Below are 18,938 nucleotides of genomic sequence, written 5' to 3'. Positions count from 1 at the left end.
GGAACTGACAACTTTTTTTCCCGTTATTTATAAACCTACTGCTACTTACTTCACACAACATAAAGGGAAATGTTATGGGGTGTTCCCAGTGCTGGGGAAATACAAATTGTTACCATTTGACAGCAAGAACAAGCAATCAAAAATTAAGCTGGAAGAAAAATCTTAGTATAAGGTTACATCATGCAGGACAAAGGGCAATTTTCTGCATTGTATTCAGAACACTTGTTAAAAGACAGACAGTACAAGACCCAAATTAGTTTCATTCCACTCATGCAGAAAGTTTAAAAGCAATGCCACACTTTCTCCCATTTAATTGTCTCTAACTTCAGTTCACTGCAAACTGTTCCACCTTCCATGCATTCAAGTTCCTCATGCCTCCTTGTAAAAGACTCAAAACCAAAATTTCAGGCATATGACATCAGCATGTGCAGTTTGTCAGGAAGAGTCTGTACAATCTTATTGGAGGCTACAGAACACATATTTCCACTGTGCTACAATCAAAAAGTACTGAAACGTCAGGAACGCGCTGCATTGTCCAGTTGTACAGGAATGTCTTCACACATTTATTATATTAAAGAAAAGCAATGTGCAATGAGTTAAAATCTGATAGATTTTTAAGTTACACAACATTCTATTGGACAAATATAACTGACATAATGTACAAGTCTTTACAGGTTAATAAGCTGTACTGAACAGGATGGTTCCTGTCCAGGGTTTTAGTTTACTGCAGTCTTGCAGTATCACTAAGGCATGTTTGATGGGGAGGTATGGGTGGGTTGTTATAAAACATAAAACAGAACACTGTACATTTAGAATTTGCAGAAACACCACAAGGCATTTTGCACCACAAAGAGGAGAACAAACTGGGCAGTTTATATATATTATGTAATTTTTCCTTTGAGAGAGAGGGTGCAGGGGTTTGGCTTTACTTCTCTCAATACCGCAGTTAAATTTGTTAGCATCGGTAACAAAGCTTTCAAGTCTTTCATGTGCATAAACACAAGAACTGAAATAGCTGATTGACTGAGAATATTACAGGTTCTCTCTCCTTTTTAATTACAAAGAGTATTCTTTAAATAATATCACTTCCTGCGCCCCCCCAACCGAGTCCATGCAAATGATCCCACTGGTCCACAAAGTGATTATTTAACTGTCCCCTGGAGAGGAAGGGGAGGTTGGAGCCAGTTACTGTCCAGTGCATTCAGAATACCCAGTGTCTGCTCATTTTCTCTTTCCTTTCCATTTCTTCCGCTTTTCACTTTGACAGTTCACATTCCTTTGATTAAGTGGACCAGGGCATTATTTACACATTAGACATTTCTGCTTTGCTGAGTGCTATTGCAAGCTCTAGGTCCTCTTGTTCCTGCCTTCGCAACCTTTCCAATCTCTCACGTTCTGCTCTTTCACTCTCCCTTTTTGCCCATTCCAGCTGCTGCTCTTCATTACCAAACTGGAAAGAGAAAAAAACACAGGGAAAGTATTAATACATCTTGATGGAGACATGCAGCCCTTAGACAGAGCAACCAAAACCATGTGTGAAAAGCTGAGAAATCAACTGAGACAGCAACATGACAGCTGATTCATGATCAGCAGAGCTTCCTCCATGAGCTGTACCTGACAAGAGCTCTTGTGGTCCAGTTTGGAAACCATGACCAACTACAAATTAGATAAAAAGACCAATGAACAATTAATTTTTAAAAATTATGCTGCATGTTGCGAGCATTTGACTGTTAGTACTGTACATAAAACTGCATTTAGCCCTTCAGGTATTACAGCCAGGCTGTACAATTTACCCTCGAACCTGGTATAGCCTGCCCAATTTATGAAGTCAGTCAGCTAACCAGAGTCTATACTACCAATTGATTAAGATCTGCAAGCCCTTTCTGACACTCAAGTTAATATAATTCCTGGATACTCGAAACCTTACTCCAACTTTGTAGGACGTTGCTGTGTGCAAATTGTTTACTGTGTTTTCTTTAATACAATCGTGGCTGTACTTCAAAGAATTTCATAGATTGTGGAGAAGCCTAGGATAAAATCAGAAAGTGTTGGAGAAACTCAGCAGATCAGGCAGCATCTGTGAAAACAGAAACAGAGCTAATGTCTCAGGTCTGATAGGATTCCTCTTTGAAGATGATGCAAATAAAACATGAAACAGTAACTCTTTCTCACTCTCTACAGATGCTGTCAGTCCTTATTGAGTTTTTCTAGCCTCCACAGGACTTTGCTTTTATTTAAACATTTTGGGATGGCCAGATCAAGAAACACTTTACAGCACTTTTCAATACCTCTTACCATTCAGCGAAGGTAAACCAATACACTTCATAGATTTCTTATAAATAGTAATCCACTCTAATTCTGCCCTACAAGTTGAATCCACACTTCTCCTTTCTTATACCCCATTTGCTCATATTACTCCAATTATGGTTTTTGATCCAATGTGTGCAGACCATGGAAAGTGATGGATTCACTTATTTGAGGCTGGTTACAGATTTTAAATTTGCATTCTGCATTTTTTTAAGATTTCCTCCAGTGTGGAAACAGGCCTTCAGCCCAACCAGTCAACACTGACCTTCCAAAGAGTAACTCATCCAGACCCATTTCCCCCTGAATGATGCACCTAACACTATGGGAAATTAAGCACGGCCAATTCACCTAACCTGCACATCTTTGGATTGTGGGAGGAAACCCATGCAGACACGGGGAGAATGTGCAAACTCCACACAGACAGTCACCTGAGGCTGGAATTGAACCTGGGACCCTGGTGCTGTGAGGCAGCAGTGCTAACCATTGAGCCACCGTGCCACCCACTCTGCAATCATATCCTCATTTGATTTTCCTTTCTCCAGTTCAGTTATTTGCATCACTCTACACAATAGAGTCTGAGTGCGAGAATCCTACTATGTTTCACTGAACAAATGAAATGTGGTTGAACATGGGTGCCTAAAATCACACGTACAAATTAAGTGTGGTAACAAGTACAATGGAGTTAAAGTTACTCTGTAATTCTCATATTCTTGAGTCACCCATGATTGTGAAAAGTTGTTATAAAGTAGCTTCATGGTTACAGGAGGCTGTCACGTGACTAGAGTCATAGAGATGTACAGCATGGAAACAGATCCTTCGGTCCAACCCGTCCATGCCGACCAGATACCCCAACCCAATCTAGTCCCACCTGCCAGCACCCGGCCCATATCCCTCCAAACCCTTCCTATTCATATACCCATCCAAATGCCTCTTAAATGTTGCAATTGTATCAGCCTCCACCACTTCCTCTGGCAGCTCATTCCATACACGTACCACCCTATGCATGAAAAAGTTGCCCCTTAGGTCTCTTTTATATCTTTCCCCTCTCACCCTAGACCTATGCCCTCTAGTTCTGGACTCCCCGACCCCAGAGAAAAGACTTTGCCTATTTATCCGATCCATGCCCCTCATAATTTTGTAAACCTCTATAAGGTCCTTAACCTTAAGCTCAGACGCTCCAGGGAAAACAGCCCTAGCCTGTTCAGCCTCTCCCTATAGTTCAAATCCTCCAACCGTGGCAACATCCTTGTAAATCTTTTCTGAACCCTTTCAAGTTTCACAACATCTTTCCAATAGGAAGGAGACCAGAATTGCACGCAATATTCCAACAGTAGCAGAGGCCCAAGAACAGAGCCCTGCGGGACTCCACTCAACACTGACCTCCAGGCAGATTACTTTCCATCTACAACTCTGCCTTCTGTCAGTCAACCAATTCTGAATCCAGACAGCCAAAGCTCCCTGTATTTCATACCTCCTGACTTTATGAATGAGCCTACCATGAGGAACCTTATCAAATGCCTTGCTGAAGTCCATGTACACCATATCCACTACTCAATCTTTGTCAACCTGTCTCGTCACCTCCTCATGGAAATCAATAAGATTTGTGAGGCATGACCTGCCCCTCACAAAGCCATGCTGATTGCCTTTAATCACGCTATGCTTTTCCATATAGCCATAAATCCTATCTCTCAGAATTCTTTCCAAAACCTTGCTGACCACAGACGTAAGACTGACTGGTCTGTAATTGCCAGAGATTTCCCTATTTCCCTTCTTGAAATGAGGAACAACATCCACCTCCCTCCAATCTTCCAGTACGACTCCCATGGAGAGTGATGCCCTATAATAGTTATCATGAGGTCAAATTCTAACATTTCCAGTATTGGTTGGGTCAAAAGAGAAGATACATAGGAAGTTTTCATTTAAATAGGACCCATTTAATAACATCCAGGTTTCATGCATTCTGATCTGAGCCTTAGATTTTAAGATGCCATGACAATTATATTAAGTCCCAACCTCCACACGATTCTCACCATTCAATCCTACTGGATGTTATCAACGTCCTCTGCATTAGTCACTTGGCAAAATAGCTTGATGCCAAACGGACTGTGTTAACAGAATTCAAATAAAAGTAATTGCTTCCACATATCAGATAGCAACAATGGATGTTGAACTAATATCTTGAGAACCAGTCAGAGAGATTTTCCTGATGTCCTGCTCAACAGCTATCCTTCTCCTAATGTTAGTAAAACAGCCACTCTCTTAGCAATCAGTTGTGGAACATTGCTGCGCACAAATTGGATGCCACATTTCCCTCCATCATAACAAAGACTGTATTAAAAGCAAAGAAGCTGCAAACTGCTTTGGTGTAGCTCAAAATAATGCCAAACACTATGCAATTCTTTCCTTTCCTTGTCAAGGCTGGGCTACAACGTCATATTTTCTTTTACTGTTTGAGACAGTGTTTAGAATCAAAAGTGCAAGGGAAGGAAGCATGATTGACTGGGGTTCTGTACAATATTAGAGGGTTTTAGTTCATTGCAAGTTCATTAAATGGAAGCAAATGTGAGGACCTCTGGGCCACTACAATTCTGTACGAGTTACCCAAAGTTTGCATCAGATATTCATTCATTTCAAATAACAGTAGCAAAATTTAATTCAGTGTTTGGCTTTGCAAATTAACTATGCTTCGTAATAAAGATTGCTGCCTATCGTGGTATTAGAGGGGACAAATTACTCAGAGTACATTTAAGCTGTAGGTGTGCATTTGCCCATTCAACAATCTGATTCAGACAAATGTGGCATTACCATAAAGCAGGAAACCAAGTGAGTTGCTGTTTCTTGTGTGGTAACATGAGAAAACCATATTGGTCATGTGGTCTTTCTTCTGTGTATGCTGCACAGTGGGCTTGATTCAGAATTATTTTCCTTTCTTTCAAAAATTTCATTAAGAATTTAAATGCATGTACGTTAGGAAGCCAAAAATGTGGGGGCCAAATTGAAAGGACACTGGTAAATTAAAAGAATGAAGAAAACCACCTCTCAGGGAATTAATCAGTACTGTCAATTTCCAAAAATAAAAATTATGCAAATACTATACGAGAAGTGATGCAGTAGGTGCTGTGACTTAGAATTGTCCGAACTGGAAGCTCTGTAGCAACAAAGTAGTTTCTCCCAGCTTAGACTGACTTGTCAGCACAATAGAAGAGCACATAAATCTCCAGTTGTAAGTTTCCTTAGCAGTTGCTGTTTTGACAAAAGTGAGTTCAGCTAAAGTTTTCTGTCTCAATATGCATACCTCTAACATCGCCTTATCTACAGGGAATATTCAGGCAGAGGAGGGGTGTCCTTTATTCCCCACAACTGCCCGATGAGACCATAATACCAGACCCTGCCACCCTGGTTAATGTGGTCTCAGTTATCTACAGGAATGGCCAGCAATATAGGAAGGTTGATGACCTCCTTCGCACTGCTAGATTAAATGCCTCTCTCTACAACATCCCACTCACCCCATTTTTGCTACTGCACCTACCTTCCACCAAAGCTCACACTCTAGCTCTCTCATTATTGCCTGCCAAGTATTTCCTCACTCCTCTCACCCACCTAAACACCACACCCACTCTCTCTCACACACACACACACACACACACACACACACACACACACACACACACACACACACACACACACACACACACACACACACACACACACACACACACGAATCTGCATGGCCCTTGTACTGCCTGAATACTCTCACTCGGGACACCTCACTACCTTCCTCCCCACCTACCACAGCACTAACAGCTGTGCCATCAACGTGCACCTCACTGAATCACTACTTTTCTCTTAGTAGAGGAGAAAACAGCCCACAACGAGCAAAAAGAGCAAATATGATGGTAGGATGCTCTACTAAGAGAACATGTTGATTCTACTTACCCAGAGGATCCAAATGACGATGTCCAAACCCCTGGACTTCTCTTCACTTACTGTACCGGGGCCCCTAGAACAAGTGTCTCCCTGAACTTCAGTGAAAATCGCTCCCCTTAGACTTTCAGACCACATCGTTTGCTTGCAATACATGTAGTGTGTTTGCATAAGCTGCTGGCTTTTGGTGCAAGCATGAGATTGAGGCAGCAATGTGCTGTACAGAAAGAAGTCCCCTTTGACTGATGACCGCTGAACAACATGTCATGCCACCTGACTTGGTGAGGAAAGACAACAGTACTGTGAACCTTTAAACTGTGGCTCAAGGAGACAAATCACAAAAGGGGAAGGCAAAGATGCTGAGAGAATCTAGTTAGGTGCTACAAGAGCGAGCAAGCAAGCAGCCCTAAGCAAGCACTGCACCCCTGGTGCAGTGTGTGAGCTGCGTACCCATCCTTGTGCACAAAGTGGCCTTGCAAAGTACTGCAGAGAAACCGAACCCTTAGAAAGATTGCACATCTACAGTTTTCTCAACAATTTCTACTTGCATTCATGTATAAACTGGGTAAATCTGAAGCAATGAACCTGGTTATATAAACACACAGGAAATCAGATGATAAGGAACAAAATGAGGCTGACCAGAGTTTGTGCAAAACAGGAGTTAAGTCCCAAGTCTCATTGCTGGCTGAACAAAATGTTTAATTTTCCACCTGCCTTTTACAAAACATTGTTGCTATTGGAAGTTTGCCAATTGAAGAGGGTAGATAGTGGTCACTCCAATAAGTTATGCAAGGGCAGAACAAGGTTAAACATCAAGAGATTGTTCTTTTCCCAAAGAATGGAGAACACGAGCAGGGGATACGAGATTGCTGGTTTGTACAATGGAGAATGATTCTCTACAACAGATGGTTCTCCTGTAAAGTTAATCAGAACCAGGGTACTGACCTGGACTAATTTCATACGCCAAGGGATCTAGAGAGAAATGTTCAGATTTCCACGTCCACAGGCCCTTCCAATTTGTGCAAGACTTATTTGCTGTTTTGGCTGGGGTGGGAAATGTAGGTATTGTGATTCTCAAGACATTGCAGAGGTAAAAAGAAAACAAAGCTGAATGGAGTAGTGTTTCTATTCCTGCCCTTGCTTCCAGAAACTTTGAGAGGTTAATAAACCCAGAAAGCTGAGATAATCAGAACACCTCAGTTTTTACCTAGGCATGAGTGAAACACTAGCTTCCAGCTGCATTCTAACCAGGTTGTGAATGTTTACAGAGTAATCAAACTGGTCAAGCCTTTTCTACTTTATTTCCACCAAAGATGCTTATTTGGTAGTTACAGATCTAATCATCGGCTAGTGCCAGAGGAGAATCACATTGAAGCCCGTCTTTTCTTATCCATCTCTTATCCATTCAATTTAGTGTCATCAGCAAACTTGGATATGTTACACTCTGTCTCCTCTTCCAAATCATTTATATCATGAACAGTTGCAGGACACCGGGCACTAATGCTTTAGGCCATCAACTGTATGCCATGGTTGCTGGCATCCAACAGTCTCTCCATGCCATCACAGCACATCCCTGATTCACTTACAGGGCACTGGTGACTATCATTAGGATACTGCTGTGTGCGAGGACAGGCATCCAGCTCAGACTGCACCAGGGCATCTCAAGGCTGCTTACTTGCTCTTGCAGAGCCTACCTACCACATGAATGTCCTTGCTCACGCTGTCCCTATTCAGGGATTAGAGTAAATAGGCAGGAAGCTGGAAGAACACAGCAAGCCAGGCAGCATCGGAGGTGGAGAAGTCAACATTTGTGGGCGGCATGGTGGCACAGTGGTTAGCACCGCTGCCTCACAGCACCAGAGACCCGGGTTAAATTCCTGCCTCAGGCGACTGACTGTGTGGAGTTTGCACATTCTCCCCGTGTCTGCGTGGGTTTCCTCCAGGTGCTCCAGTTTCCTCCCACAATCCAAAAATGTGCAGGTTAGGTGAATTGGCCATGCTGAATTGCCCGTACTGTTAGGTGAAGGGGTAAATGTAGGGGAATGGGTCTGGGTGGGTTGCGCTTCGGCGGGTCGGTGTGGACTTGTTGGGCCGAAGGGCCTGTTTCCACACTATAAATAATCTAATCTAATCTAATATTTTGGGTGTGTCTCTTCCACGTTTCGAATGTGACTCTATTCAGGGATTAAGCTAAGGACCTTTCTCAGCACCACACTGGATGTTGCATCTATACAACAACCAGGAGAGGAATCAACCACTGTTTGAAATCACTGGTTAGTTATCTCATTATTGATTTCAATCATCTGGAAAACAAAGTATCTCTTGAAGCATGATATCTGCAATAATCACAACAGCAAACTGCAATCAGAAATAGGATTGTTTTGGAGGTAGTACTGAGTCCTGACTTCAAATTTGACTAATGGCAGCAGGATTATTTCGAACAGTATTTTCAACCTTTACCTGTGAACTGGAACTTAAATGAGGAAGTACTTCCTACATAATAAAGATCAGACAAGCCGACTTAACATCTGCATAATATACCTCCTCACCCTTCGTTCGATGAAGAGTGCAAGAGGGTATGCCATGAGCAGCACCAGGCAAACTTAAGAATGCAGTGTCAACCCAGATGAAGTTATAACACAAGGATACCTGAATACTAAACATCAAAAGCAGCATGCAATACACAAAGAAGGAGATCCAAGCTCTGCAATCCTGCTACATCCAGCTGTGAATAGTCACCTTACCATTAGAAATGTTTAGGAATTAAGCACACTTGCACTCTTAAATCAAGTTCTTCAATTGCAGAGCCAGATAAAGGTTTAAATTGGCCATGTTTGCAGCCTCAGAAGAACATCTCCCTTTTGAAATTAAAGGTCACCTACATAACAACAGTTTTTCCTTATGATCTTGAATTACTATCCCATCCTATCACACAGGCAAGCATGGTAGTTCAGTTACTCAATTATGATGCTAGAGTGAATCAAATTTGAAGAATGCAGATTTAGTAAATATTGCAGTGTCATAGAGCCACCACCATAAAAGATCAATGTTTTATGATTTGTTTAACGAAGAATGTTAGAACTCCTCTAGGAATTTTAATGTCAGTTTCAGGGTCACATTGGGAGTGCTGACGAAAATCAAAGCTAAGAAATTTATTATGAATTTTTAAGTCCTAAACCATATTTCAGACTGTTCTATTTAATTAAATAGTCAATGCAGCATATGGAAAATGACTGATTTCACAATTTAACAAGCAATGCTACGTACACTATAATAATAGTACAGATCTGCAATAAATAGCCAATTTTCAATTGCATAGTCTCTTGCACAACCTCTGGATGTCTCAATGAAATGTAGTCACTGTTACTTTATGGTCAAATACAACACTCAATTTGCACACAGCACACCATACTGTTTTTTTTCCAATAACAGTACATGTTCTTGGGATTCGAATGTTGTAGGCCATCACTATCTATACTTGAGAAAGTGGTGATGAGTTAACTTCCGTTAGTGGTGTCAGTTAAAGGCTAATAGGCTGGAACACAGAAACTTCCCACGTTCTTCTTTAGTCTTTTAATACAAAACCAAATATGCAGAATGTGCTTAATGTGCCAAATGTGCAGAATGTGCTTAATTTTCATGTGAAAAGTATGAAACGCGCACTGGAGTCTTGGATGAGACTGTGTGCTTGAGTGCTAATTTTCCGACTTAAATACTAACCAAACTGAGTTGGCATGCAAGGTGCGATAGTTGTGTTGAATAAAGCTGAATAGTACTGTTGGTTTCAGTTCGACTAGGAAGCTAGGCGCATTAGGCCATTCAGTCCTCAAGCCTGCTGTACCATTTGACTAGATCATAGTTGATCAACCACCTCAATGCCAGGAGTCAGAGGAAAAAATCATAGTTTGCATTTGGAACAATTTCTTAATGACATTGATCAAACCAGTGATCAGGCTACTTTAGATCTGGTACTGATGTAGATTTAATAAATGATCTCAGAGTACAAGATCCCCTAGAAAAGAGTGATGCTAACTTAGCAAAATGTAGTTTGAAAGTAAGAATCTTGGGTCAGAAATAATTGGCTAAACCTAAATAATGGAAATTACATAAGAATGAGGGCTGAGTTGGCTGGGATGGACTGGAAGAGGAGTTTAGTAAAAAAGGTGGCAAATGAAACAATGACTGACATTTAAGATAAACAGTTAATAACCAACAACAAAGATATATTCCAGAGGAAGTTGGATTCTAGGAAGGGATTAATTTACCATGGTTAACTAAGTTAGCTCAGGAGAGCAGCAAATTGAAAGACAAAAATATAAAATGTGTCAAAGATGAATAGTAAACCAGAGGATTTGGCAAGTTTTAAAAACTAAAAGATGACCAAAAAATGATAAAGAGGGAGAAAATAATCATTGAGGGTAAATGTACAAGTAATATTAAAGTGGACAGCAAGACCTTCTTTTAGGCCAAAGTGAACATAGGCCCCTTAGACAGTGAAGCTAGAGAAATATAAAAGGGACAATGGCAGAGGAGTTGAGGAAATAATTTGCATGAGTCTTCATAGTAAAAAACACTAGGAGCATTCCAAAAGTACTAAATAAGCAAGGGACAAAGGCAGTCAGAAAATAAGTACAGTAACTATCTCTAGAGAAAAAATGAAGGAACAATGGCCGACAAGTCACCCACCCCTGACGGGTTGCATTCTAAGAGCTCAAAAGAAGACAGTGAATGTACTGGTAGTAATCGCCCATGAATCCTCATATTTTGGAATAATCCTGGTGGATTGGAAAACTGCCAATGGAATATCCTTATTAAAAAGGGAAGGGGTCAAAAAATAAAGTCGATTATAAAGAATGCAACAGCACAACATTTAGAAATATGCTGTATAATCAAGCAGAGTCAGCATAGCTTCACAAAAGAGAAATAGCGCCTGACAAATTTATTCAGATTCTTTGAAGAGACAACAAGAAGGATAAATAAAGGTAACAAGCAGGATAGCTTAAAAAAACAATATATTTAGATTCCAATAAGGTGCTTGAAAAGGTACCACAATGAAGGCTATTTAGCCTTAATAAAATATGAGCCCATGGTGTTGGAGGTGTTATATTAGCATGGATAGAGGATTGGCTAATATGAGAGAAAGTTGGCATTAGGGAGCATTTGCATGGTGGCAATCTATAACTAGGAGTGCCATAAGGATCACAATTATCTACTATATTAATCACTTGGATGAGGAAAGCTAAAAAACTATCACCAAGTTTATGGATGACACAAAATTAGGAAGGAAGGCAGTTAGTGAGGATGACAGAGACTACAGAGGATTATAGACAGGTAAAAAGCAAGTAAAAACTTGGCAGACAAAATATAATTTGTAAAATATGTGGTTGTACACTATGGAAGGAAGGATAACAGAGCAGAATGTTAGTTAAATTTTAAAAATGGCAAAAATGTACCTGGGAGCATCATGTGCAATTCTGGTCCCCTTACCTGAAGGAGGGTGTTCTGGCTATGGCGGGATGCAACAAGGACTTACCAGATTGATTCCCGGGATGGCAGGATTAATGTATGAAGGGAGACTGAATCGGCTAGGACTATATTCACTGGAGTTTAGAAGAATGAGGTGGGGTGGTTTGGGGGAATCTCTCAGAAACCCATAAAATCCTAAAAGGACAAGACAGGATAAATGCAGGAAGATGTTTTCAATCACTGGGGAGCCCAGAACTAGGGATCACAGTCTGAGGACATGGGAAAGGCCATTCAGGCAGACAGATTTCTTCACCCAGAGAGTGGACAGCCTGTAAAATCCTCTGCCACACAAAACACTTGAGGCCAAACAATGAATATTTTCAAGAAGGTGTTAGAATATTTCTTAGGGCTAAAGGGATCAAAGGGTATAAGGAGAAAGTGGGAACAGGATTTTGAGTGGGACAATCAGATATGATCATACTGAATGGACGAGCATGCTCAAAGGGCCAAATGGCCTACTCCTGCTTCTATTTCCGATGTTTAGTGAATTGGTGGAATTCATTACTGCAGAAGGCTGTTGGGTTTGGTTTGTCCATAATATTCAAGGTTAACACAGGCAAACTTTCAATTAGTAAGGGAATCAACAGTTATCAGGAAAAGGCAGGAATGTGAAGTCGAGGATTTTAAGATCTTACTGAATTGGTGTAGCAGACTCAATCGACCGAATTGCCTATTTCTGTTCCAAAGTCTTTTAGTCTGTTACAGTGCAATAAAAAGAAAAAAAAAAAATTATGAAATATTTGCAGAATTCAAGTTGAAATTCCCTGTTGGCTCATTCAGCTATGATAAACAACATCCATACACCACCCCCATGTTCCGAGTTCGATGTCAAGTTTGTGCAGAATGAAAGGCCACTGGGATAAGGCATTTATGGATTAGTGGCCCAAGCAGCCACAGTCAGACAGGACAGGGAGCCAACTGTAGAGAGAATGAAGTCTTCAACGTCACAGGAAACTTTATCAGAATTTGTAAGACTGCTATAGTGGCAGGGAAACTTAATAAATACCTATAAAGGAAATGCACCTGGTAGTGCAGCAGTTATATTTTTTGATGGCTTTTTCAGACAACAGGGGTTTAACATCCCACAATAACAATTTGAGAAACCAAATTCAATATAAAAGAAACCTAGAAATAAAATTGACAAATATAAAAGTGACCATGAAACTGGCAAAATTGTTGTAAAGGATGACTGACTTCACTAATGTTTTTTAGGAACAAACCAGCCATCCTTACTAAGATGACCTCTCAGCTGCTACTTCAGAAGAACTCGGGGGAGGCAACAATACTCCACATTCCAAAAATGAAATAAAAATGTATGGTATTACACAAGGCATTGAACGCAAACTATTTACAGATCAAAAGCAAATTATTTCAAACTTGACGGAGATTGGATCTACAGTTATATCAAAACTGGCATGGGTACTGATGTTAACGAAGGGAACAGAACTGCCTGTGAACGAATGTGACACAATTCAGGTCTCTGGTGATGGTGTATTCCATTTTCTATATATAGAGATGATGTGCAATTCTGACAGATACTGGTTGGAGGTATGATTATGATACACACCGCTGTTTATCAACACTGTGAAGATGAACTAGCTTTTACAGAAGTATTTGCTGTGAGAGGATATGAAACTGTAGGGTTTTAGATTGGTCACCTGGAAGACTATAAACAAAATCACTAAGCAGGGCCGTTAGGGTCAAAGCACCCCGTGAGCATTACCCAATCTTGATCACGTACTTTTATTTAATTAGTGGAAGACCAGGGTTGGAAACAGTTAAGACTGAGATGATTCAATAGTTCACAGACATGATCAATTCACATTCAAACAAACAGCTGTTCTTTACAAGATTCATTCCCTTTAAGGTGGCAGGGCTGGCCTGTTCATCACTCATATCTCAGTCTGGAGGGCATGGACTGAAGTATCACTTCAGAAACTTAAGTACATACTCTAAAACTAGATTCTTCTGGTGAAATAATAAATCAAGAACCACTTTGTTTTCTCAGTTGATGCAAAATGTCCCAACCCAAAGCTTCAAGTAGGGAAAATCTCCATGTCATAGACTGAGTCTCAATTAACATTAATATAGAACATTTTACTAGGTTTTTAGCTTCATTACTGTTTTAGGGTTCAAACAGTGACTACAAGTCAAAAATACTTAATTGGCTGGAAAACCCTTTGGGATAACCTAAGGTTGTGCAAGACCTTTTGAAATTTTCTGGCTAGCACCTTTACTAGAAAACTGGTTACAATGGAAAATACATTCGAATATATTCCATGTTTCCAACTACTGTTGGGAGCTTAAACGGTAAAGTGGTTAATAAATAAGTCAATCTGCAGTTACAAATATAAGTAACAATCCAAGAATAAAGATGGACTAATTGCTAACCACTTCAATGTGTGGTATAAAAAATTCTCATATTAAAGATAGCTTGTAACATACTACATAGGTGGCTGCAGTTTTATGCAGAGTGAATAAAGATTGAATTAGTCAAATATCATCGTATTGTGTGCATTCTGGCACTAGTTCTCACATCAGAATACATTTTAACACTCTCATCTGCAATAATGTGGGCAGCATGGTGGCACAGTGGTTAGCACTGCTGCCTCACAGCGCCAGAGACCCGGGTTCAATTCCTGCCTCAGGCGACTGACTGTGTGGAGTTTGCACATTCTCCCCGTGTCTGCGTGGGTTTTCTCCAGGTGCTCTGGTTTCCTCCCACAGTCCAAAGATGTGCAGGTCAGGTGAATTGGCCATGCTAAATTGCCCGTAGTGTTAGGTAAGGGGTAAATGTAGGGGTATGGGTGGGTTGGGCCGAAGGGCCTGTTTCCACACTGTAAGTAATCTAAACGTAAGCAGTTTGGGGCTCCATATCTGAGGAAGGATGTGCCAGCATTGGAGGGGGTAGAGAAGTTTACAACAATGACCCCAGGAATGAAGAGCTTGTTAAGAACACTGGGTGTCTACTTGATAGAGTTTAAAAGGGTCAGGAGGAAACTCAGAAAATTATAGAATACCAAGAGGTCTTTGAGAAGATGTTTCCACTAGTGGGAGAGACAAGAACCTAAGGGTACAGCCTTAGAGTGAAGGGACGACTCTTTAGAACTGAGATGAGGAGGAATTTCTTCAGCCAGAAGGTGATTCATCTGTGGAACTCATTGCTACAGAAGATTGAGGAGAAGTCATTGAGTGTCTTTAAGACAGAGATAAATAGGACCTTGGTTAGTAAGGAGATCGAGGAAGGACTATGGGAAGAAGGCAAGAGAATAAAGTTGAAAATCATATCAGCCATGATCAGTAGGCTGAATGGCCTAATTCAGCTCCTATATCTTATGGTCTCATTGTCCATAAAAGAATGGGGGTGTATCAGAGATATTTTGTTTATAATAAATATCAGTGGAAAAAAATCCCAGCCGTCTTCAACCATTTCAAAATTGCTGTCAATATGCAAACTCTAAGAGGGAGGTCATGTACTACATAAATTCTTAAAAATGCAAACAGAATTTTGTTTTTTTTTTAAAGAGTCAGATGTGATGGGTGGGAACAGCTTGGCTGGGAACAGCAAGTCAATTCTACGTAGCTCAAAACTGGAGAGACTGTTTAAAGATTTTACTTTGAATAGCTTAAGGCGAGGTCTTCATTGCTTACCGTTCCTCCTCAGCAAAGAAACTGGACTGCACTGCCTGGAAATAAGTGTTTATATATTATACCAGTTACTTCAAAACCGTACACATCCTATTTGTAATAGGAAAGCTAACAGAAGTCTACTGTAGGCAGTGAAACTCAGACTGTGTGCATCAGTGTCTAATCTACTGTTAATTAAAGAGAACTTGCAGTGTTTGTGAAATGTCACTCTTATAGTGTTCAAAATATTATTTTGAAATATTACTTTGATGAGTGTTACTCCTCCAGCAATAAAGTACACGAAGCCCCATCATGTGGTTTAGTTTAGCATATGGCCACCATCGTAACCTTACGGAGCAGCGTTGTGTGTTACCACAGTGAGCTGTGGTCATGTGGCCTAATCAGACGTTACCAAACAATTGCGACTTCCAAATGAGATAACAATGACTGGAGCCACCAGCTACAAAGGCACAAGCTCAAAAAATTCAAATAAAAGCAATGACATGGGTATAGCATTGCAAATGCTGTTCCTTTACATGATGAAAGTTCACAATCCTTTCACATATAGATACTTCTGAAATCATGATACTCCAGTGTGTCCTTGATTCTAGCCAACTGTACAGATAAAGTCTCTGGGACATGGTATAGATAAAGTCTTTGTGGCACGGGCATTGAACTTTGCAGTATTGTCACTTTCTGACACACATAAAGCACTCTAGTTGCATTGTTCACAGTGCTCAATGTGCTAACCATGTATTAATCCTTTTCAGTTGGTAGGGGAGGTTACAGGTTACTGTCTCCAAAAAAAAAACTTGACCATTGATTTGACTTTTTTGATAAGGTGAAACAATAATTCGAAAAAGTATTGAATTCTCTAAGTTTGAATATGAACCTTTTAACACTGTCGTTGATGTGATAAAATTCTGTCACAAATATGAACAAAAAGGATAACATTTGAGAATGAAATTAGCTTGTCAGTGGGGTCTAAAACTTTGCAGAAACCCTTACATCCTTGTTGTAAAGCTTTCAAAAACGTTATACTTCCTAGTAGTGACTGGGTATTACCGAATCAGTTACGAACAAATGCAGGTGCGAATGAAAGAACTGGCACTAATTATCCAAGGCTTACTCAATGATTCATCACATGCAACAGAACGTTTTTCCCTTTGTTCTTGATAGTCGATGTGGGCACCACTGGCATGGCCAGCAGTTGTTGTCCATCCGAAGTTCCCTTGAACTCAATGGTTTGTTAGGTCATTACTGAGGACAGTTAAGAGTCAGTCACAATACTCCAGGAATGGAGTCACATGTTGGCCAGACAAGGTAAGTGCAGTATCAGTGAACCGGATGAGTTTTCATAACAATTGATGGCAGTTTCATGATCACCACTGAGACAAGCTTTGAATTCCAGGTTTATTAGCTGATCTTAGTGTGGAATTTGAATCCTCGTCCACAGGCTGGGCTTCCGGATTATTAGTCCGCAATAAGCTCGTGAAGACTCCTGTCTGTTAAGAGTCATTGACTGTTGGCTGCTGTGACAGGTAGTGACAGGTAATCAGCTGATTCAGGGAGATCTTTCTAAGGAGAGTTAAAGGGAAGGGAGGTGAGTTAAAAGTCAGGATTTCAGCACAACTAATATTGAAACACTTGTGCATCCATTGTCCTTAGTTACCTTAGCTCCAAGTTCTGAAATTCTTTCCTAAACCTCTGCACCTCTGTTCACTTCAAGCCACCACTTCGAAACTACCTCTTTTACCAAAGTTTGAACCATGTTTCAGATGTTTAATTAAATAATATTTGTTGTTTATTAATTTCTGTAATAACGTATGCCAGTGATGCTATGATTCAATCTGCAGTATCAAATTCAGCAGAGAGGGAATGTTTAGCATTCTGAGTGAGGAACAGACAACATTTCCATTTTATAAGGGCTGGATATTGCTGTGGGCTTACAGTAAGACCATCAAGTTCTGCACCCAGGCAAATCAAGATTCTATGCTCATTGCACTGTCTCTCATGCAGCTCCCTAAGGGGATATTAAGCATAGTCTCGACTCATCCCACAGCTGAAAATGAATTGCTTTTTGCAATAACCTGTGGTAGAAGAATTGGGGTCCTGAGAGCACAATACCCCAGGTTTTGCCTAGCAGAGAGACACAAGGCAAGCAAAGATCAGGAGAAATGACAAAATACTTCAGCGAAGCATGGTAGCGCACAAGAACCCAATGCAGGTGTTGAGGTGAGAAGGTGAAGGAGAATGGTCTCATTTGAATTTGAAAGGGTTAAAAGAAAACCATTCTCTCTGTTCAATTTGCTGATAGGGGTTGAATCTTCTTTACTTGGAATAGGCTAATATAGTTGACGTAATTCCTCTTGATTTGTACCATGGCCGAGTGTGACAGTCTTGTTAACTTTGTGCACTTTTCTACCTAACATATTTGCTTGAAGAACTTCAAGATTCATGAAATTCAGACTTTTATCTTTGTCAAGAGCACTCAAGTATGTTGACATACAGAAAACGTAGTATTGTTTAGATAATCTGTACGACACCCAAGTGAGCATTAAGCAGTGAACCTGGTTATGATCAGCAGAAGTGCATTATGCTTTAAAATTACAGCAGCTGATAGATTTCATATTAAAACCCAAAATTCAGAAATTCAATCCTCCCCTTAAGTTTAATTTAACAAAATGTTCTCTTCACACTAACACTTCCACTGAATGATGCAATGAACTTGAACAGAGACTCAATCTATGACCTCACCAGAGCAATAATTCCCTTGGATCACGGGGTGCAACAGATATTTGGCTCCAAGATCCAAAATTCTAAACATTTTGTTAATTAGTAACCCATTACTTGTCAAGATTTGAGATGGCTTAGCAGTTTTAGTCAGTTTTTGTCCAATTCCTAAATTTTTTGTGCCTTCATAGTCATGAAACGAGACTAAGACCTCAGTTTTTCAGATGTAATTGGGTGAAGTATACTACCTTGTGACAATTTCACAAATGTATCCAAATACTGCAATGCTTGCTCCCAAATATCCCTGTTGCCCATTACATGTTTCTGGGCCAGGTAAAACCCACATCATGGGATACACATAGGAAAAGGGGTCAACCATTCATCACCTCAATCCTGCTTAGAATCCAGTCAGTTAGAATTTAACCCTTCTGAATCTTCACACTATCTACTAACAATACTACATACCGTAATCCTCAAAATCCTCAACACCAAATAAAAATTTGGTTTAGAGGTGATTTGAGGCAAACCTTTTTCACCCTGAAGATGTTGTGAATCTGTAAGTCTTTGCTTAGGAGGGTGAAACCTTGCAACCTTATAAAAAGTACATGGGTGAGTATTTGAAGTGTCACAACATTCAAAGCTATGAGCTAAGTGCTGGAAAGTGAGATTAGTGTAGATGGGTTTGTGCAGACACATTGGGCTGCAGGGCCCCTTCTGTGCTGTATGACTCTATGACTATCAGATCAGTATGGAATAAAACTCTCCAATATACCCCTGCTGTCCAATTTAAGACCCATAACAAAATAATTATATAATCTGTG

The 18,938-nt window shown here is 40.3% G+C and overlaps 1 protein-coding gene across 13 annotated transcripts in view; it reads right to left on the bottom strand.

Moving 5' to 3' along the window:
- Window positions 1-529: 529 nt before the first annotated feature.
- eps15l1a (epidermal growth factor receptor pathway substrate 15-like 1a) overlaps window positions 530-18,938 on the bottom strand; it is a 395,032-nt gene continuing 376,623 nt past the window's right edge. For 9 of the 13 annotated variants that reach the window (XM_043720767.2, XM_087976202.1, XM_043720771.2 and 6 more), the window contains one exon: window positions 530-1,450. In XM_043720767.2, coding sequence (XP_043576702.2) covers window positions 1,304-1,450 — 147 coding nt within the window. In that variant the 3' untranslated portion in view covers window positions 530-1,303. Of the gene's footprint in view, window positions 1,451-12,392; window positions 12,454-18,938 lie in introns of all 13 variants that reach the window. The other 4 variants (XM_087976198.1, XM_087976200.1, XM_087976197.1 and 1 more) reach the window with 3 other exon arrangements.

The sequence above is a fragment of the Chiloscyllium plagiosum genome, unplaced genomic scaffold, assembly GCF_037043375.1.
Source record: "Chiloscyllium plagiosum isolate Xiang-an unplaced genomic scaffold, Cpla_swu_hap1 HiC_scaffold_28, whole genome shotgun sequence".
Lineage (NCBI taxonomy): Eukaryota > Metazoa > Chordata > Chondrichthyes > Orectolobiformes > Hemiscylliidae > Chiloscyllium > Chiloscyllium plagiosum.
Note: the sequence above shows the minus strand (reverse complement) of the source record. Positions and strands in the feature narration are given on the sequence as shown.